Source organism: Hippocampus zosterae, chromosome 5 (assembly GCF_025434085.1).
Source record: "Hippocampus zosterae strain Florida chromosome 5, ASM2543408v3, whole genome shotgun sequence".
Taxonomy (NCBI): Eukaryota; Metazoa; Chordata; class Actinopteri; order Syngnathiformes; family Syngnathidae; genus Hippocampus; species Hippocampus zosterae.
In genome coordinates this window covers 1,102,174-1,122,961 of record NC_067455.1, presented here as the reverse complement: position 1 = coordinate 1,122,961, position 20,788 = coordinate 1,102,174, and the positions used below count along the sequence as shown (strand labels likewise).

Sequence of the window (20,788 nt, the reverse complement as noted above, 5' to 3'; positions counted from 1 at the left end):
ATGCGAACATTATGGGCGACTTTGCAGAAGACACTCCAAAGGCAGACATAATGTCTTGGTGTGTCAGGGTCGTTACCGTTAATACTAACGAAATAAAATAAGAAGAAATGTAAAATAGAATTCATTTACTCACCAATGGAGTGCCTGTTCATTGAGCTGCACATCTACGCGAGTGTCCCCAAACATTTTGAAACGCACCGCAGCTTGTAAGTGCCCAGCCGTGCTCTGATGTTTCCTTGCTGCCTTGGTAAAACAACTTCAATTGGTAAATCCAGCGGAAGCCCCGTCTTGAAAATTGTTTGGAAAGTAGTCCTGCAATAAGATCCACGTCTTCTCCTTCGGCCATTTTGGGTCAAAATGCAGCAACAGCTCCCTCTAGCAGGCGTTAATCCAATCACCGAACGCGCACTTCCAGTGACGACGTCAGCCCTTCCAGCTGGCCCTGGTACGCAGACTGGTGATCTGATTGGCTATTGCAAGCTGACTGGGCCTGCTGTTTAATCTGAAGGCCCTGAGCAAGTTTAGTTTACCTGGCAACACAAGCTATCTGAAATATGATTGGTTAAAAAAATGTATCATAATAAATACGTTATTTATCGAGTGGCTTTCAATGTTATTTAAAATAACATTGAACTTTATTACATTTACTTTTCTGAGAATGTTTAGGCCAGCTGTAATTTTGCGCTGTTCAAACAACGGCCACCTTCTTTTAGCGGGCCAATAGACTGAATTTGACAAGTGTTTTCTTTCCCGCATTGTGCTACGATCGTTTCCCCCGCGAGATGGTGCTTCATCGATATACATACTGGCCCGTTGCGTCACGTCACGCGATCGCACTACGACGTACGGCAAAAGTTGATATTTTTCAATCCTCTTATCCCAAACTGAGATTTCGTTGTAGAAAAAAAAAAAATTACACAGGATTATAATTTACGCCACTTTATTTCCAAAAAGCAACATTTAAATTACTACACATTAGTCCAATACAATTGCGACAAAAACAAAACAAAATGTTGTGTCCATGACTGAAGAAGGATGAAATTAAAGCTGCTCATCCTTTTGTATTGTTTCCACAAAGAATCTATTCAGATATTCACTTTATTTCTCAAAATTCAAACTGGCATTGCCGATGTGACCTTTCCAACATCCGCAGCTTTGCAAAGTGTCACTTCAAAAAAGGATCATCTTTACACTGTACATGTGTGTAGAAAACACAAAATATGCTTACTTGAACTAAACCCAAAGCTACGAGTCATCCGCGCAGAACTGCTGTGGAACTTTCAGGGTGCCATCCAGAAAGGCATAGACTGCTGCTGCGGCTGCGTTTTCGCCCGGGGGGGCGGCGGCGGCGGGCAGCGGTATCCCTGGATCCAGTCTAAGGAGGTAGAAGGAGAGCCCCCAGGGTTACCTGACCCCGAGGCTTTGGCGCTCGGGTGGTCTTCCTCTTCGTCGGAGGAGTCGCCGGTGTATGCCACCAAGCCCGTTTTTAGCCTCTTCCCAGTCGGCTCTGCTAAAAGGAGGCGGGGGAGGATGCACATTTTGGGGGGGGGGGGACAAGAAAACAACAAAACATGGCAGCAGCAATTCAACACAATCCACATTGGAAGAAAAAGATTAGTTTGGCGGAGGATGGGAGGGCCATCCCGCAACCGCCATTGGTCAGTCGAGGGGGGGGCATCCAATGGAGCGTCAGGATGGCGGCACGTGACAAGTCGTTATCAGCCCCCCCCAGGCCGCCGGGGATGACATGGAAGAGAGGAAAAACAGAGGAAAAAAAGAGAAAACACAAAAACAGGAGAGACTCTCGTTAGTGAGGGAGGCCAACGCCGCACACAGATGATGTCATCAGAACGGGACAAGACACTGGATAAACGGCTCCGGCAACTATTTGGCGTTTTTTTTTTTTTTAGTCGCTGCTGCAGAATCCTGGAAGAGTCGTGGATATGCATCAACCCTGCCTCAGCTCAGCCATAGGAGATATTTTTTTAGTTTAAGTCTATGTGGATTCCCGCTAAAACGGGGGGTCGGGGGGCGGGGGGGCACACTCCACTTCCGCGGAGAGCGGACTTGGACGGCATTTCTCAATGTGACGTACTGGACTTACCCACGGGGCCTTGCGGTGGCCTCCTCTCCTCCATCTTGGGTCTCACGCCATTTACGGGCAACGGCGGTGGAGGCATTAGCTGCCTACTGAAGAAACAAGACAACCGACACTTAGACATTTAGAGCGATAAAGAGATAAAAACAACAACATCGTTGTTTCAACTACAATATGTTTGCATGTAATATTTTGGGATTGCTTTGTTGGTGGGGAAACGATTTCCAACTAAACTGTGCGTACCTGTCCCTCGCACTCGTCGGGCCAGAGGAACTCGAAGGTGGGGGTCCTGCAGTCTCGGGGCAGCCCGCGGAGAAGCCTGCACCTAAATTAGTCATATGAATGGGTCCATGCTATGAGCAGAAAGACACACAGGCGCCATTAGCGGACATCCTCAACTTGACTCTACTGGCCACAGCATCAAGTGTCACTTTTTTAAAGTTTTTTGCTTCTCTTATTTCTGACCAACTTTTCCTGGGTCACAATTTTTTCGACACTTTTCAGCCTATCACAGAAAATATTTCTTCCCCCACTAAGCACGTCGAAAAGCTTCACACAGCAACGTGATTTTAAAAAAAAAGAGACAAAACTAAAGCAAATTTCAAGAGTTTCAATTGTTCCCACAGTGTGGGGGATGAGATATGCTTGATTGAAGCTTCTATTTGCATATTCGTTCTGCATACGCTAAGCGAATAGCGATGCTAATCTCGGTTAGCCCATCGATGGCGTTTCCCATGCATTTTAGCATGAAGTCAGCTGACTTGCGTGCAGCTAATGATGATGATGGTGGCGTGTGAAAAGGCAAGGCACCTGATAGCCGAGCAGGCCACTATCGCACTCGTCGGGCACTTCTTCTGTGAATCGTCTTTTCTGCGCCGGATTGGCCGACATGGACGGAGGAGGCGGAGCTTTGGGCGGCGCCACAGCCGACGGAACGTAGGACATGGGAGGAAGCGTCTGCTCCGGGACAAGAAACACGTTTGTTTCCCCAAGTATGGAATATCAAGGCGTCACGAACACCACCCCCCCCCAAAAAAATTTTTTTTTGAGTGTTCTGTTGGCTGTCAGCTATGATAATCACGCCCGGCCGGTATGACATTCCCAATGATCGCAAATGGGTACCTGAACCACCGAAGCCGGAGGAGGAACTGGAACAGGGGCCGGAACCGGAACCGGAGGGAGAACGGGTGGCGGAAGAGGTGCCGGAACGGGAGCGGAAACGGGAGGCGCCGGACAGAGCGGCGGGCCCAGATTTGGAGGCGGCGGTGGAGGCACCGGCGTGGGTGGGAACTGAGGGAGAACAACCTTGGGTGGCGCGGGGGGCGGCATGGGGGAGTGCACGGGGAAGGGCATGGGCGGGGGCTGGTTCTGAGGCGGCGGCACCGGCATGGGGTAGCCCGGCTGGAAGCCGGCCGGGGGGTAGTAGGGGGGCATCCCGTTCATCACCGGGGGCTGCGTGAAGCCTGCAAGGAGCAGAGGGGTCCGAATGTCAGTGTCTTGTCCAAGGAAAAAAATCAAGAGTATAAAAATATAGAAATTTTGACAATGTACCTTGTTGCGATGGCATCACTGAGCTCATTTGAGCGAGGAAGCGAGAATACTCCGCGTGGACCTAATCAAAGGAGACAAAAGCTCAGCCCGGTTCAACGCGAACGGGAGCGAGCGAGCGAAGGCGCTACTCACGGTCTGGAGCAGGTTTTGACACAACGTTTTGGCCGCTGCAAGACCTTCCGGTTTGGGATGACTGCAGTGAAAGATGGGAAACGCCGTGAGCTCAGAGTACTCCTGATTCAGCGCGCATTGTCAATGAGCATTTGCGGATTCAAACCACGTCAGATGTTGGAATGTGTGAAGGAGTTTTGTTGAGACAAACGGAGATTCGCTACCATCTTTTGATGCCAAGATGTTGAGATGAGCTGAGGAGTTTCATTTCAACATGGAATACAATCATCAAATTGATGTGGAATGCAGTTTTTGGGTAGTCTGTGTGACGTTTGAGTGTGGGTGTGTGTGCCTTTAAAAGGCGGGGCCTGACGCATGAGCGCACAGTGGATTGGCGAACCGATCTGCGTGTTGACTGACTGGACATCAATGGTGGGGCTTGAGCGCCCCCCCACCCCCACCTGATGTAGATGTACATGGGCTCAAAGGCCTCTCGTCCAGATGTGGGCTCCAGACAGCCCGAGCCCTTTCCCCTGAGGAAGACCTTGGCCCCGGTCTCAGACTGGATGTGCTGCAAGTACGAGCAGCTGGGACCCTCCACCCGCTCTTTGACCACAAAGCCCGGGATGGCGTGCTCCAGGCCCACAAAGATCTTATCTTGAACGTAGTGCATCTGTCAGAACATGTCACGGGGGAAACGGTTGTCAAGGCAAAACTTCTTTTGGAGCGCTCGGGAATTCAAGTGGCACTTCCAAAGATTATTTCCACAAAAACCTTTTTTTTAAAAATGTCTTTATGGTAGGAGCTTGACCCCGGAACAAACAAATTCACGTAAAGGTCCCAGTGTGTTTTAGATCCTCACGTGTAGCCCTCTTACCCCGGTGTGGAAGTGCGGCTTGTGGTGCGCCATGTGGGGAAGCGAAGGTGGAGGTACTTGCTGATAAACGGTCACGGCGGGCGTGGTGGTGGAGGAGAAGGACGAGGAGACTGACGACGAGGCGGTGGCCGCTTTCACAACCCCGTTGGTGATGATCTCCTTGATCTTGTTTACAGCTCCTAAAAGCGCAGACGAAAAATGTCAAATAAATAAATCACCGTCATGACACATGACACGCATGACTACTGTACTGACGGTCCACAAGCTCCCGCGTCTGTCCCTGAACGTGCAGATACAGTGGGCGGTCCCTGGGACAAAAGAGCGAAGAGGTTGTTTTAGGACATACATTTAAAAAAAAAAAAAGAAAAAACAAGAACCCCCCCCCCCCAAAAAAATAAAATAATAAATGAGTCACCCGGGTGGCGCTTTGCCCTTCTCCTCTGCAGTCATGTAGCGTCCTCGGGTGGACACGGCGGCACTGCTCACTTTACTGATCTGGAAACAAAGAGTTGAGCACGTTTTCAAATCGATTTCATCAGTGGTGGGTCATCAAGATGCTAACCTCAAATCGAATACGAGTTCCATGAAATTGAACAAATCAAAGACGAATGTAGTTTACAACCCCGTCAAATTTGAATGATTAAAAAAAAATAAAAATCACCAAGTACCTAAAATGAGGCTTCGAAAACATGAGAATTAGGCGTCCAGTCATCCATACTGACCTCGTCTTGCGTCTGTCCTCGTGTCAAGAGATTCCGGCATGTGATCGGGACATCATTGATCTCGACCTCCGCCACCACCAGGTCGTCTTTAGTCTTGGCTGGCACCTGAGGTTTCCCAATGCCCAGTACCTGTCAGGGAGAAGGGGGTGGGGGCACGATAAACGGAGTGGTTTTACCTCAAAGATTAAATTGATAGGAAATGCTTTTAATGGACACATTTTGGCTGTCTGGAGAAAATCAAATCACTTCACGCGTTTGGTCTCGGTGGCCCTTGTACATCTCATCATGTCTCCGGTTTGTCCAAAATGCTGCTGCCCACCTCCGAACTGGAGTTCATAGGAGGAAGCGGTGTGGTGGTTTCGAAAAGGATCCATAAATAAAGCTGACAGGTAAATGAGGTCCTTTGTACTCATAAATGAAAGTACCGCTGCAATTCGAGCTGCCTCCGGGTGTCATTATGACGCAGGGCAGTTCTAAACTACTGCCAACTACAAGCCTATGATTACGTTCATACCTCTCGGCAGTGTCAAGCGAATCTCATTCCGGGAGCAGGTTAAACAAAAGCAAACGGCGGAAAACTTTGCTTGCAAGCAGCGTTTGTCGCGGTACCTTTTCAACAGGCCCCGGTGGGCCGATCTGCGAGGGCTTGAGTTTGCCCTTGGCCACGAGCATGGCGTTAATCTTCGCGGCAACGGCGGCGGCCGCGTCCAGAGCTCCGGTGGGTGCCGCCTCAGCCTCCCCCGGTCCTCCGCAACCGGGACCCGGCTGGTCCCACTTGCTGGCGCGGCGGCTAAAGTAAAACAACAACAACGCACCGTTTACTCATACACAGCCAAGTGGAAGGTTTACATATGACCGTATGATTACAGGCCTTGTTGTGATTGCGGTATTTTTATAGACGGAAAGGTATGTAGCCCGTTGGAATAAAATGTGGCTAGCTACAAAGAGCTAATTCGCAGCCAGAGTCCTCCGTGATTACATAAATATCACAAGGGTATAAATGACGACGGCGAAAATATTACACGAACGCAAACTCACCCGCCGTTTTGACTTCCACCTAATGACATATAGGTCCTTAAGAGTTCCTCTTTCGCCGTGTAAAACACACGCGAGGGTTGTCTTCTCCTATATTTAGCACACGTACGGCACGAACTGACACTGAACTAAGCTAGCCGACGCTTCCGTCTCCGGTTTGTGGGTTGTTGCTCAAAGCCGCCGTGAGAGGGCGACAAAGACAAGGTGGTCGTTTTTCAAAATGGTGGCGCTCACCTGTTCCGTTTTGGAGGTACAGTAGATATCAGCGTTCCTCAACTGGTGGACCGCGATCCGCCACCGGACCGCCGACCTCCTCTGTCCGGACCCTCAAGTCAAAATAATAAATCATAAAGTGATTTTTACGTTATACATTTTATATTTTTGGACTATATTCTGCGCATTACCGCGATTGCTTGTTAAAAGTATCCGTTGTATTCTCTGGCTTAAAAATGCAAGACAATTTCAAGTCAGCACCAACATATGAGCAGTAGGGAAAGACGTTTCTCTTTTGCATTGTGAAATGACGACAGTCTTATTGTACGTTTGTGATGGAACTATGGCGACATCCATTCAAATTCGGGTTGAGCTGTTGCCTAGGAACCAAACACTATCGTAAACCGAGGACGCTTTGCATCTCCCGCCTGAAAACTGACGCGCGCTCAAGTCGCTCGTGCTGATCCGGTAGTTTTTTTTTTTTTTAATCACCATCGAGTCAAACACATCACAGAGGCGGAATACAATATCATGAGCATGTACACGACTCACGAAACGTTTGGTTTTGCAATTCGCATTGAAAAGGACACTTAAAAGACTGCAAGTCAAAAGTATTTAGCAAGTTCACCAACTCTTAACTGAAGTAGTAAAGCGTCTTTCATCTTAATTCACAGCTTGTGCTTGTTTTTGCCGAAGCCGAACCGTCAAAACGAAAGCATTAACGAAATCCCACAATGGTGAAAAAAATACACTGGAAGCGGTTCTTGACAAAATAATGACGTATTAAATGGCAATCGCAATTTGATTTTTTTCAAAATCAATCAGCCCGAATTTACATGAAAAAAATAAAAAGGTCAAATGAAATTGACCTCTCAAGGTTCAAACTGAAATTTCATCCAAAGGTGGAATTTCCCCCAACTTTTTGTGAGCAGTGTATTGACATAAAAAAAACACATCCACTTCCCTCCTGAAAGTCGTGCCTTGTCACACTAAAATACGGGGTGTAAAAATATCCTTTTGCCATTTATTAATAGCATTTGCAAAAAACATGGAAAAGAGTGTAAAACAAGTGGAAAACGTAGAAGAAACAAATGTGACGCTTCCAACGGTGGCTCCAACTCTTGTCTCGTTATCTTGCTCGTACGCAGCTCCTTGGGCGCTAAAATAAGACGTGAGGAGGGAGTGGCGTCGCCCCACCGGTACTCGAGAGTCAGCAGGTGGGGGGTCAGGGGGGGGCAAGCGTCTCAGATGAGTAGCGACGGCGTGGGTTTCTTGCCCGGCCACGCTTCTTTGGCGTACTTCTTTTTGCGCGGCTCGTTGTGCGTCTCTGGGAGGTAGGGCACCGTGACCGGGGCGGGGGCCAGGGTGACGGGGCGTCGGGGAGCCTCGGGGGCCAGGTCCACCTCCGGGGCCGGGTTGGGGAAGGGCAAGGGGAGGCCGCCCTGCATGGAGGCGCCACCCGGGGCTCCCGTGGGCTGCGTTTCGTGGCTGGTGGGGGGCAGGTCGCCGTAGAGACCGCCGCTCAGGGAGTATCCGTGCACTCGCTTGGACGCAAAGTCGTCGAGGCCCAACGTGTTGTGGCCCTCGGAGCGACGTTTCTGCCACAGAGGGGGGGTGCACAATCACAGCGTGGTCAGAAAATGGCACATTTGTTTTTGTTTTTTTTATAAATAACCGTTTCTGATGTCAAAGAAACCACAACACAAAGCGGACCACGATTGGCCTTCAGGATTCTTACCTTGATGGGGACCACGGCCGTCTGCACCATGTTCCGAAAGCGTCCTACCGAAGGGTCGATGTCCTCTGCGAGGCATTTGTGAAGGCAAAATGTCCTTTCGGTTAGCTTTCGCTTCGTTCCCCCCCAAATAATCGGAATTTTTTTTAATGGAGGAAAATATTTTCCAGCCGTACCCGGATTGATGATGGAGTCCTCGTCATTGAAAGTGACGCGGGAGTTTCTCCTCTTCCTCTTGGGCCTCTGGATGTCCAGGTTGCCCTCCTCGATGGTCAGCGTGGAGATGCGCTTGTTGTGGGCCGTGTTGAACTCGGTCAGGTTCTGGCGGTAAAAGGGGCAGGCAGGGCGCTGAAATCCAACCCCCGAACGCTCCTTGACAAATTGTCGCGGCGCTCAAATTGCGGCCGACAGACCTCCAGCTCCGTCTCCTCCTCGGGCAGGCCGAGAAGCCCTTTCAGCTCGTCCTCGTCGCCGATTTTAATGTCCCCGCTGCCGGCGGCTCCCTGGCTTTGGGGCTTCTCTCGGATGGTGTACGTGCGCGTGGACGCCCCGAAAGACAGAGTGGAGTCGATGGGAACCTGCTGGGGCTTGTGCGGCTCCAGGCGGATGTGCCCCAGGAAGGTGCCGTGGGCTGCAAACGGTCACGGCGGACAATCAAAAGGGTCCGTGCAGTAGCGACAGACTTTAAGTTATCCAACTGTGGAGGTTACTGATATATTATTGAGAAGAGGATTTTTAAAAAAAACACATTTAGCAATTTCTGTCAACTCGCTTTAAAAAAATAAAAATATTAATTTTTTTTTTTTTTTAATGACCGCAATGCCACCAATTGCGTCGGTACCAGATTCACTTCGACTTGAGGCCTCCAATTGTGCGCAAATTCCTTTTGATGGCATCTTACTGCTGTTGAGGTCGATAAGAAAGAGCCTCTTCAGATGTTTGTGGTAGACCAGGGCGGCGTGGACGCGCGAGCACGACTGATGGTCGATGGTGAAGTCGCACCAGTCCGGATTGCGGCCAAACAAGTAGAATTTCTTTTCGTCGATGATCAGTTTCTGGGGAAAAGGAGAGAAACACACAAAAAAAAAAAAAAAAAGGAGCAGAGAAGAAAGCCCGCCGTCAGTAGGCGCACGGGTGGGTCGGCCAGGGCAACGATTGGCAGTGGGTCAGCTGTGCCTCTGAGCCATAACTCAACAGTGGCGCTCCCCACTGAGAAGCTTAAATATCAGGGCTGGGTGTTGCTCTGGCACCTTCCGGAAGCCGTGCAGCCACGGGGAGGATGGGAGGCCAGCGTGCAACACAACTGGGACTCACCGGGCTGCCGAGCTTGTATCTGGTGCTATTCAATTCAACATAATACACACTTATCAAAGATTTTTCTTTTTCTTTTAAAACTCCATCCCATTTTGCGGCTAAGTGTATTTATGACGAGACCATTTCCCGTAATTACCGCTTTGGAACGAAAGATAGTTGTTTATTGGATAGACAACCCGGAACTCACCATTCAACAAATCACTGGCCAAACTCATATTTAAAGGCACACCGTTTTTCATGTGACTACTGGCGCAACATCAATTAATCACGCTTTATTAAGCCATTATTTATAGCATAAATTCTCTTTTGTTAGTGTATTACGTCGTGTATAAATAGAAATGTCTGTGCTAGTTTTCTGCATTACAAACTCCAACCTTACAAAAGCAGGCCGAGGCAAAAACAAACTGCCCCAGGTGATGTGGATATCACACTCGGCTTACCTCGATCAGTTTGTCTCCTTTCATCACGTCGAGGTGGAGCCCGACGGGTGGCTTGCCTCCCCTGAAACCAAGTGCTTGTTCAACTAGGCATAATCACACTCGCAAGAGACCCAAGTGCAATGAATGAGAGTCACGACTGACAGTTTTCAAACGCTACCATTGATTTCGACCGCGCTCGTGTAGAAAAAAAGACACATCATTAAGTACATTCACGAAACATAGCGATTCCCCTTCATGGTTGTGTAAATAAATTGCCTTCGGTACTGATGGAATGATCATTTTCGAGATGCGATCGACATGCGAGTGAAGTCCTTCGGTGCTAACATTGCGAGCTGCTAAGCATCGGCGACACGCTAAGGCTAGCGACGCCGGCGAAGAGCACAAAACGGCACTCGCTAAACGAGGTTCGTTCAACTTTGTAAAACTTTGACGGGTTTTCGGTGCATCGGCGACCTTGCCGCGCCCCAAGGTTATACGGTAAGAGAGTGCACTTTCTCACCATGATGGACAATCAAAAGGAGGAGGGCCCTCTGTACTAGCTTTCGTCGCCATCTTGGCCTCATCCTCTCAAAGCCGCGGTGCGTGCTGGGTCACGTCTCACCGCGGGTGCTGTCGGGAAATGGAGTTCCAGCCAAAAGAGACGCTGTCACTCAAGACTGACACACTTTAATCCAACGCATCTTTCTCGACGTAGCGTTTTCGCAACAGCCGCAGGTGGATTAAAACGCGTTACCGACCACTTAACAAATAATAATAATACCACAGAACAGACACTTACTTGTTTATCATACCATTGTACTTTTATTTTGAAATATTTCATGTTACGTTTCCACTTGACGTTTTTTTCAACGGTGAGTTTCACTTGTTGATTACGAGCCTTGCACGCAACAAATACATCAATAAATAAAACTCAACGAAAACAAACCATTAAAAAATATGAAAATAAACAAACTGGATTAATTAAAAAAATAAAACAAAGCCACAACAAAATAGGAACTCTCTTGAGACTTTTTCGGTGGCTGTACCCGCGATAGACACAGCTGACAAAATGTCATGTTGTGAAGTAAAACTGTCTCGAGCAACAAGGCAAATTACTGAAAGTAAGCTTCAAGTCTTGTCAGCATGCAGCAAGTCCTTTCCCTGTTAATCACGATGCGGCAGACACTCGAGTGACTGCTGTGGGGAAAGTGAAGGAATTAAGCCTGGAGATGTCAAATTTCCAGGAGACCTGTTGGCGTCTCGTGACAGGAACCAGATTTGCGCTGACGTTGAAGTCTATTTGCATAGCTCCACTTATGACACGAATGGTTTATGCATTATGATTATGTGTATGAAATAATAATATGATTATGGATATTTTTTCCACTTGCATCAGACTGAGAGCTTTTTCGTTTTCTGACCCGCTCATGGACCAAAATAGAAGGCAAACTATATAAATGTATACACACATTAAATTAACAAAGACAAGTTCAGTGTTTTGGAATTTAATTTGGAGACAACGTCCCCTCCAAACAACTTGCAAGAAGCAGGGGACAAGGAATTCCACCAGTGATAGAAATGCAGGTTTGCGCTTGTTCCCTTTGGACATTTTGTTTCTGTCTCCAGATGCATAGCGAGAGACATTTGGATGCACGTTTCTGTCTTTGTTTTCATGCTCTTGCCTGCGTTGCTTAAAAAAAAAGAAAAGAAAAAAGTGATCTGTACATTTAATGATCTCATCCTGTCTTGCGAGAAAAAAAATATACAAAGAGTAGAGCAAAGTGTTTATCAAAAACAAAACGGAGGTTTTACTCCTAAAAAGTTACAAATGTCCTATTTTTGCAAAGCCACTGTAAATCTCCCAAATGCAAAAAGCGAGACTCGATCAACCCTTCGCGTGCTCGTCGGCGTGCGACGCTATCGCCCCGCGACGATCACCTCGACATCGGAACTCGGTCAACAGAGGAGGATCTTGATGAAGGCCTTGCGGAACTCCACATTGAAGGTGGTGTAAATGACGGGGTTGACGGCGCTGTTGAGGTAGCCCAGCCACGTGACGGCGCTGTAGAGCGACGGCGAAATGCAGCAGCTGGCGCAGTGAGCCTTCAGGACGTGTGTCAAGAAGAAGGGCAGCCAGCAGATTAGGAACACGCCTGGGGGGGAGGGGGGGGGCGATAGGACAAGATGTATCTTCATACATGGGGTGGGATAAGATTCAAGAAGGGTTTGATTTGAACTGTTGCCATCGGATTCAGTTTTCTTTCTCTCTCCACTCCAATTGCGATCCGATTTGTACGTGCCGTGGGGCGGCTCACCGAGCACTATGGCGAGCATCTGCGTGGCCTTCCTTTCCTTCTGCTGCGACATCCTGCCCCCGGATCTCTCCTTGGTGCCACCGCCGCCGCGTTCCCGCCAGCCCTCGCGGCCCCGCATGCCGTCCCGCAACGTGGGGGGCCGGGGCGTCGGGGCCGAGCGCGTTACCGCGCACGGGAGCGCCGCGGCGGGCTCCACCGAGACGGACAGCGAGATGGTCGCCCGGCCGGGACGCGGGCGCGACATCCGCTCGCCGGGCGGCGCGGCCGCGCTCCGTTCGGGCCGCGGCAGGAAACGACGGCGCTCCGCCTCCGAAGGGTGCACCTGCGCCTCCTTCACCAGCGTCTCCAACAAGCAAACGCAACATTTCATCAAGTCATCGCGCGCGGAGGCCTCTCATCTCAATCCGGCCGCCCGGAAAAAAAGACTCACCGTCCGCTTGCGCCGGGGCCCTGCGGTGGAGGGTCTCAGGATCAAAGCGCAGAGCTTCACATCCTCCGGCTGCGTACATTTATTCTGGAAGACACAAACGGAAAGAGCGGGAAGAACCGAACCCCCGTTGTCAGCTTTTTCCTCGCGGCCCAGGGTCGAAAACGTTTGCTTCGAAATCGCGTCGTCTTTCTCGGAGGGATTTCGCCAACCATCGGGGTTAGCCTCCTCGCTAACAACAAGGCGCTCTCCATTTTGGTGACCAAAAACGCATGGCGGCCATGACTACCGGGAGCAGAAAAGTCCATTGTAAAAGTCAGTCTGTTGAGTGGCATTATGACTAAATGTTTGGTACTATTTTGTGTGGAGGGATACCGTATCATGGGGTGTATATAAATAAAGGGGGTGGAGCTTCCCTGCAGTTCGCTTCCGGCAGTGACGATGCATTGAGGCACGTCGGGTGTTCAGCGACTCGGTGGTAGCGACCACAGAAAAATTAAGAAACATCTCCAGTCTTGTGCCTCGAACCGAGTGTAGTCACCAGCAATGATGCCTACACACGAACAGCGAGAGACTTCCGCAGCAGGAGCTCCAACACAGTCCTTTCATGCAATTGTTACGTGTCTATTTTCGATTCAACTTGGTTGCTTGAAGTGTACACGACGACGTTCGCTTTTTCGAGCGCCGCTCGAAGCAATGAAGGGAGCCAACTCCATTTTTGTTAGTTTGCAACTTCGAGAGCTTTTAAAGTCAAATCCAAAATCTGCTTCTGAGTTTCTTGTTTTCCAGTTTACTTTGTTTTTACCTCAACTCTTGTACGAAGATCACCAGAAACACTTGTGTGCTTTTCCATCAAGCCACCAACTACTGAAGTGAATTTCTTGGGGAGGCGGAATCGCATGACAAGCCCCGATGCGATCAGGGTCGAGATGGTGACGACGCAGCTTTATTGGATTGATCCGGTTGGATTTTGATCGAAGCTTGTGCTCACCGATCGACTCGATATTCACTTCGCAGTTCAATAAAATGTTGAGAAATTGCAAGACGCTCCACCAACAAACAAAAACAGCCATGAAAACGCCCCCCCGCTACCTTCCTGCGCCGCCGCGGCTCCTCGGACCCGCCACCGCGCCCTCGTGGGCGCGCCATGCGTCGGCCGCGCCTGCGCAGGACCACGCAGATCTGAGCATACACCAGCAAGGTGACGATGAAGGGCACGTAGAAGGACGCCACCGACGAGTACACCACGAAGGCCGGGTCGGCGAAGCTGCACGTGGTGCCTTCACGATCCGCTGGGAGACAGGAAACGCACTTCGATCACCTCGGCTCATTCCACCGAGAAAAAAAACAAACATTTTTTGTGGTCCAAGTGCCGACATCACCGGTGTTGTTGAGTCCGAAAAGCAGCGGGCAGGAGATGGCGAAAGACAGGAACCAAACGGCGGCGATCATCAGCGCCACCCTCCTCCTGGAGCTGTAGCGCGTGTTGTACACCAAGGGCATGGCCACCGCCGTGTACCTGCGCCGCGCACACAAATCCAAATCCAACTTGACATCAAGTAGTCACGGTCTTGTTTAGCTTTGAAGGAAACGCCACTTTTTTTCGGTACGGTTGAACCCTCGATGGACTCGTCTTTTGCGGTGACTCGTAAGATTTACGGCAGCCCGTTTTTTGCAAAAAGTGAGTAAAACTCGAGCACGGGGAGCGTACCTGTCGATGCTGATGGCACACAGGTTGAGGATGCTGGCGGTGCACATCATCACGTCGAGCGTCAGCAGGACGTCGCAGTGGATCAGGCTGAAGCGCCACTCGCCCACCACCTTCAAGTTCAAACGCGCCATGAGCCCATCCCCGCAAAAGGACAGCGGCCATGTCTGAGGGGACTGCGCATCTTGCACAAAGCGCCTGCCACGATGGGTGATTAATTAGCCCCTCGACATGAATCGTTTATTGTCCGCCGAGACGGGAGCTCGCAATTCGTCACGCTTCCATTTTGAAATAATTCACTTTAATGGGTGCCTTAACCGCAGACGTCCGATTATGGCGAGCTGGATTCACAATTGAGAATCTTTGGTGAACGCAACAGTCACATTTTGTAATGTGCGATGTGAACTTAGTGGCTAATCGAGCTGCGGGGCAAAAATGATTCTGCCCCACATAGTCTGCCCAGCAACAGCTGCTCAGTTCAATAACTGCAAGTGTGTTGAACTTTTTTCTATCGCTTATGTGTTGTGTGTGTGTGTGTGTTTCCTTTAGGCCTCTGGAAAAAGACCAGCATGGTGAATTTTTGATTTTTGAAATATTTGAATTGATGGAAAATGGGATGGTGGGGCACAATTAATTCTGCCACCACAAAGTCTGCCCAGCAACCGCTATTCAGTTCAATAACTGCATGTGTATTTATCTTTATTCTTTGGCTCAGTGTGTGTGTGTGTTTCCTTTAGGCCTCCGGAAAAAGACCAGCATGGTGAATTTTTGATTTTTGACATTTTTGAATTGATGGAAAATGGGATGGTGGGGCACAATTAATTCTTCCCCCACAAAGTCTGCCCAGCAACCGCTATTCAGTTCAATAACTGCATGTGTATTTATCTTTATTCTTTGGCTCAGTGTGTGTGCGTGTGTGTGTGTGTGTTTCCTTTAGGCCTCCGTAAAAAGACCAGCATGGTGAATTTTTGATTTTTGAAATTTTTGAATTAATGGAAAATGGGACGGTGGGGCACAATTAATTCTGCCCCCACAAAGTCTGCCCAGCAACCGCTATTCAGTTCAATAACTGCATGTGTATTTATCTTTATTCTTTGGCTCAGTGTGTGTGCGTGTGTGTGTGTGTGTTTCCTTTAGGCCTCTGGAAAAAGACCAGCATGGTGAATTTTTGATTTTTGAAATTTTTGAATTAATGGAAAATGGGATGGTGGGGCACAATTAATTCTGCCCCCACAAAGTCTGCCCAGCAACCGCTAATCAGTTCAATAACGGCATGTGTATTTATCTTTATTCTTTGGCTCAGTGTGTGTGCGTGTGTGTGTGTGTGTGTTTCCTTTAGGCCTCTGGAAAAAGACCAGCATGGTGAATTTTTGATTTTTGAAATTTTTGAATTAATGGAAAATGGAATGGTGGGGCACAATTAATTCTGCCCCCACAAAGTCTGCCCAGCAACCGCTAATCAGTTCAATAACGGCATGTGTATTTATCTTTATTCTTTGGCTCAGTGTGTGTGCGTGTTTCGCCCTTTGGAAAGGAAACATCACAGTGAATGTAATTGTGAATCGGACTCTGGGGCACCGATTATTCTGCCCTGCACTGTTTCCCCAGCAACGACTGCTCAGTAAAATATCCGCAAGCGCATTTAGCTTGGTCTTTGAGCGTTTTTTTTAAACAGTCTTCTGGTAAGGAAACAACAGATGACCATATCGGGATGAAAACTGCGAGTGGGTCTTCGCCGTCCTACCTCCAGGTAGACCCCCCAAGGCATGACCAGGGTGGCCAGTAGCAGGTCGGACACAGCCAGGGAAACAATGAGGTAGTTGGTGGTGGTCTGCAGGGCTCTTTCCAGCGACACGGCCACGCACACCAGCACGTTGCCGAACACCACGCAGAAGATGAGCAGCACGAGCAGCACGGCGTAGAAGTTGTACGGCGGCGAGGAGGGCGAGGACGCTCCTCCGCTGCAATTGCCGGCCAAGGACGGCGGGACGTACGAGGGGGCGGCGGAGGCCGGGGCCGGCGACGAGTTGAGATGGGGGGTTGACGGCAAGGAGGAGGGCAGTGGCGGAGGGGGAGGAAGGAGGGAAATGTTGGCGGAGTCGTTGTGAGAAGTCATGGCGACGCCTCGGTGGACATGTTGGCTCTGAAAGGCGTTGACACAAAAGAAGACGCTTAGCTCATTTTCAAAGCACTTAAGACAATTTTGAAAACGACTTCCGACTCAGTCGCGGCAAACCAGATTGGCTTGTGCGCCGAAAATGCACGTACTCGACACACCTCGCGGACGTCAACGTCCGCATAGACCAGTCATGTCCAAAGTCCGGCCCGCGGGCCAAATCCGGCCCGCGGTCGAATTTCATCCGGCCCTCGGCCCCCGTCATAAAATCAGTGCCGTCTGGCCCGCAGGTTGGGCGCAATGGAACACGTGTTGCATTGACTGAGGTCTCGTAGACTGGGGAGTGATGTTTCACAGAGTACTGCTTCCCTCTAGTGGCTAAATGAGTAATAGCATTCACTAAATGAGTAATAGCATTTAGACACTAGAGGGCATCACTCACGAGTTAACAAGACATCACTCCGTGTTTAGATTGACTGATATGTCATATTTCAAATTCCTGTTTCAAATGAACCAAAAGAAATTCTTAAGATTGTTGAAATTAAAATAAAAATGGAAATGTGAAACAGACTGGCTTACTAAAATTTGTTGAACAATATTGTTGTTCAATGTAAAGAATGTCAGCCAAGGTCGGCCCCCCCGACATTTTACCACATAAAATCTGGCCCCCTTGGCAAAAAGTTTGGACACCCCTGGCATAGACGGTCAGCGAGACATATCAACAAACATGGCCGACCTCACACAAACATCTGCTATGTTGCCGACTCATTTTGGATGGGACGGCTAGGGAAAAAAAAATGCATTTGTATTGTGAACGGCACTCGGGCGTAACACGTTGCCGCATTTTTTTCACACTTATTTTCAGAGGCTATTTGTAAACAAAGGGGAAAAAAAAAAGCTTCATTATTCTTAACTGGTATCCAGCGGGTGGTGATTTCGCAACAACAGGAAGCCGCAGGCGCCACGGCGACCACCTCCATACATCACACGCCATAAAATTGGCTGACAAACATGGCCGACATCACATTTCTCAAAGGTGGTTGTCCTACTCATCCAAACGCTAAAAATAAAAAGCTAAAACGAAATGAGACGCAGCGGGATGGATGCGCTTTCCGCTATCGTGCCACCCTCCCCCAAATTCTTTTGAACCAAAATCCTCTCAGACCGCGTTGCGTGATGTGCGATTCAAGACGGCAAGTAGTGCCGCCGAGCACTGGATTTGTAAGCAAGCATCTTTTTTTCCGAACAATGATACCGAGCTCAGGGAGCGAGTTTCTCTCAAGAAGATGACCTTCGTCCATCACGAATGGACTGAGAACGAGTGCCGTGTGGTTGACAAAAGACAGAGGGTGTCAACCACACGTGTTGGATCGAAACTGAAAATCAATACATCAAGCATCCGTGCCTGGAATGGCGTGTGAAGCCTTACAGATTTTTTTTTTAGTTCCTAATTTGGGCCTTTTTGCCCCATTTTCAAGTTTTCACCTTTTTTTTGAGTGACATGTCCGTCACGGGCAGACCTAGAAAAGATGCTCAAGAAACCTTGTCTGAAAAGACCCACCAAATCCAGCACTTTGGTTCAAAGAGGACATTTTCGGGTCATTTCATACTGGTGGAGAATTCTCCCAAATTGGACCCAGACATGCCAGACAGATACGGGACGCTAACCGGCAACATAATTCTATTTTGGGTCATGATATGTGGCCAATGCACGGCGGAACATTTGGAGGCCACAAAACTCAAACGCCGTAAACAGCTCCAAGGTCAGCGCTGCAAAATGGAACCTTCTGGAGTTCAGATTTATGGTTGGGCTAAATATGTTGTGATGCCGGTGGGAGGGGGTTGTGGGGTGCGCTCGCTTGACGCGGGTTTGAGCGGATCGTCATCAGGAGGTTATCGGTTTGACCTCCTTTTCCCGCACAGATTGTCAGGCATGTCCTTGAAAGAGGCTCGTTGAGTTCCAAAACCGGATGAGGCCACAGATATATATGTATACATATATATAATTTTTTTTCTTTCTGTACGGCACTTTAGACGCAGCTATGGTTGTTTTTAAAATGCTTTATAAATCAAGTTGTGATTCATGTTTTTCCAGATGTATCTTCATTGATTTTTTTCCAAAGTAGCCTACCAAAAAAAAGAAACGGCTTTCCTATATTTTAATAAAAAAAAAAAAAGTAACTTCACCTATGTTTTGTAAAACGACTTTCTGGATGAATGTAGTGATGCAAAATCCAGCATTAAAAAAAGATTGCTCATACATTTAAAAAGCTGAGTGTGTATATCTAAAATTGTGAAAAAATTGAATTCCAGTCTTTTAAAGATAGATCTCATTTTCTATCAATTTGAATGCCAGAATTCCATTATTTCTTTAATATATAAAGTATAAAATATATTATAAAAAATATGTTTTATAATTTTTATTTTATAATTATTATATATATATATAATATATATTATTTATAATTTTATAATCTATCTCCCATTTTAAAAGGTCCACTTTCTCATACCTCCCAACATTTCCTTGGAATAAAAAGCCCGAATATCAACGGAATTTTATTTTCGATCAAATCTGTCGAATGAACGCAAAAGTTTGAAAAGGCGCAGCAAATTCAACAACGTGCCGCGGAGAATTAAAGAGAAGAAATCTATTGGGAATCCAAGTTCAAAGGTAACTCTGGGCTGTATTTCAAACATGTCAACGTTGCAATCATTTCACAGTGACCATGTTGCATCGCAGCGTCCGGCGACGCATCATGATCAGAGAGTAATAAAAATAAGAAACACTCCTTCCATAAGAGCTTGCTTGCTTGAACAGTTGACGTACCCGGCGGCAGGCAGGCTTCGGTCCGCTCCTCTTGTCAGCACCTCGTCGGATGGAGCAAAGCGGCGTCCGGAGCCTCGACCGCGGCCGGCTCGCGCTTAGCTTCCGCCCCTCACCGGCGCGTTCTTTCTTCGCCGCCCGTTTTGGCAGCCACTCCGCACTCACCAAGTTCGTGTGCTCGAGGGGCGGGGAGTGGATGGGCGGACATTGTAGACGCGCACGCGGTGGAGCTGACACGTCATTGGCGGAGTGGAACCGAAGCACACCTGAGGGACTTTGAATGGCTTGACTGACAGGCGAATCAGCCAATCAAAGGCAAGATGAAGAAAACGCCGACCTTTCCATCGGCTTCCTTGAGGTCTGGGTGTTCCAAGATTGGCAAAAACCAAAACACTTTTTTAAAAAAATGACTGGCGGTGCGCTTTCCATCCGGAAGAGCACCTTTGTTTGCCACTGGTAGAATTTATTCCTGCAGTTTGTCATCTAGCCTGAGACTGCGAACCAAACAACCGGTTCATAAACCATTATCAAAACAATTCAAATACACTTATTTTGTGAGCCACATGTTAAAAAAAAAAAAAAGTTTCTCACTACTTCTACTCAATGTAAATTTCTGTTGCATTGAAGTCACGCGGGAGCAAATTAAAGTTTCATCCTAATGAGAACCCAAACTTCCTGGTTCTTGTTGGCCGAGTCTTTGTTCCACCTCGAAATTTCTTCCTAATCCCCTGCAAACAAGTGGAGCAGACCTGCACAAGCCCCTGGAGAGTTCATTATGAAACTGCAGCAAAGATAACTGTCAACAAAAGAAAAGGAAAGTATCCACATTTAAAAAAAAAAGACCAAACAAAATTCCCCCCAGACAAAAATCTCCACCAAAATCTACAAACAAACTTTACACACTCATTAAAAATAAATGAGCAAAAAAACCCAAACAAACAAACCTCAAACCACAAAAACAGTCAATAATTCAGTCCGAAGTCGACAAAAATCCCTTGGAAATTGACACAATACCACAAAAATCTATTCCTACAAGAAAAAAAGAGAACATACAAAAATGATTCAGATTGATCAGAATGGGCAAAATCTCCACTAAAATGTAAATTGGCACTCACAAAAATTGACAAGAATTCATGTAAAAATCAACAAAGATCACAAAAAGCATCCAGAATGGACATCAATTCCATTCCAAAAGTAGCCCCCAAATGTAATAACCCCGCCCCCCCCCAAAAAAAACACAACTGCCAAAATCCCCCCAGAAACATCATCCAAAAAAGTGAACAAAAGTGCTCTGAAAACAAAAACTAAAAACCTTGAGCTTGA

General features: G+C 48.1%; 5 protein-coding genes and 1 non-coding gene across 12 annotated transcripts in view; 1 reads left to right on the top strand and 5 right to left on the bottom strand.

Moving 5' to 3' along the window:
- Positions 1-20,788, top strand: part of LOC127601005 (upstream stimulatory factor 2-like) — a 231,061-nt gene that overhangs the window by 161,605 nt on the left and 48,668 nt on the right. The gene's annotated exons all lie outside the window — the stretch shown is intronic.
- LOC127600987 (KH homology domain-containing protein 4-like) lies at positions 924-6,568 on the bottom strand. 5 transcript variants are annotated; one of them, XM_052065941.1, is made up of 14 exons: positions 6,398-6,568; positions 5,969-6,149; positions 5,360-5,488; positions 5,053-5,132; positions 4,893-4,945; positions 4,638-4,816; positions 4,222-4,433; positions 3,782-3,842; positions 3,650-3,710; positions 3,221-3,561; positions 2,909-3,055; positions 2,342-2,451; positions 2,105-2,190; positions 924-1,510 (listed from the first exon to the last, which is right to left on the bottom strand). In XM_052065941.1, the coding sequence occupies exons 1-14, from the start codon at positions 6,424-6,426 to the stop codon at positions 1,281-1,283; spliced, it is 1,899 nt and encodes a 632-aa protein (XP_051921901.1). In that variant the 5' UTR covers positions 6,427-6,568; the 3' UTR covers positions 924-1,280. The 5 variants fall into 5 exon arrangements, 3 of the variants coding, with proteins under 3 accessions (XP_051921901.1, XP_051921902.1, XP_051921903.1); XM_052065942.1 differs by having other exon boundaries at positions 924-1,507; XR_007962459.1 differs by having other exon boundaries at positions 1,438-1,507; positions 2,342-2,423.
- Positions 4,878-20,788, bottom strand: part of LOC127600983 (V-set and immunoglobulin domain-containing protein 10-like) — a 44,124-nt gene continuing 28,213 nt past the window's right edge. The window contains exon 12 of the mRNA XM_052065933.1: positions 4,878-4,887. The gene's annotated coding sequence lies outside the window, so the exon portion shown is untranslated. The remainder of the gene's footprint in view (positions 4,888-20,788) is intronic.
- Positions 7,612-10,727, bottom strand: LOC127601009 (nuclear inhibitor of protein phosphatase 1-like). Its single transcript, XM_052065980.1, has 7 exons — positions 10,596-10,727; positions 10,097-10,157; positions 9,244-9,397; positions 8,756-8,973; positions 8,519-8,663; positions 8,346-8,410; positions 7,612-8,205 (listed from the first exon to the last, which is right to left on the bottom strand). The coding sequence occupies exons 1-7, from the start codon at positions 10,646-10,648 to the stop codon at positions 7,852-7,854; spliced, it is 1,050 nt and encodes a 349-aa protein (XP_051921940.1). The 5' UTR covers positions 10,649-10,727; the 3' UTR covers positions 7,612-7,851.
- On the bottom strand, positions 9,511-9,684 carry LOC127601524 (small Cajal body-specific RNA 1). The gene has a single exon (XR_007962588.1). It is a non-coding gene; the product is annotated as a small Cajal body-specific RNA 1 (non-coding RNA).
- On the bottom strand, positions 11,936-19,654 carry LOC127600994 (D(2) dopamine receptor A-like). 2 transcript variants are annotated; one of them, XM_052065955.1, is made up of 8 exons: positions 19,469-19,654; positions 16,270-16,668; positions 14,529-14,638; positions 14,200-14,336; positions 13,910-14,109; positions 12,821-12,904; positions 12,391-12,721; positions 11,936-12,228 (listed from the first exon to the last, which is right to left on the bottom strand). In XM_052065955.1, the coding sequence occupies exons 2-8, from the start codon at positions 16,639-16,641 to the stop codon at positions 12,032-12,034; spliced, it is 1,431 nt and encodes a 476-aa protein (XP_051921915.1). In that variant the 5' UTR covers positions 16,642-16,668; positions 19,469-19,654; the 3' UTR covers positions 11,936-12,031. The 2 variants fall into 2 exon arrangements, with proteins under 2 accessions (XP_051921915.1, XP_051921914.1); XM_052065954.1 differs by having other exon boundaries at positions 12,391-12,733; positions 19,469-19,650.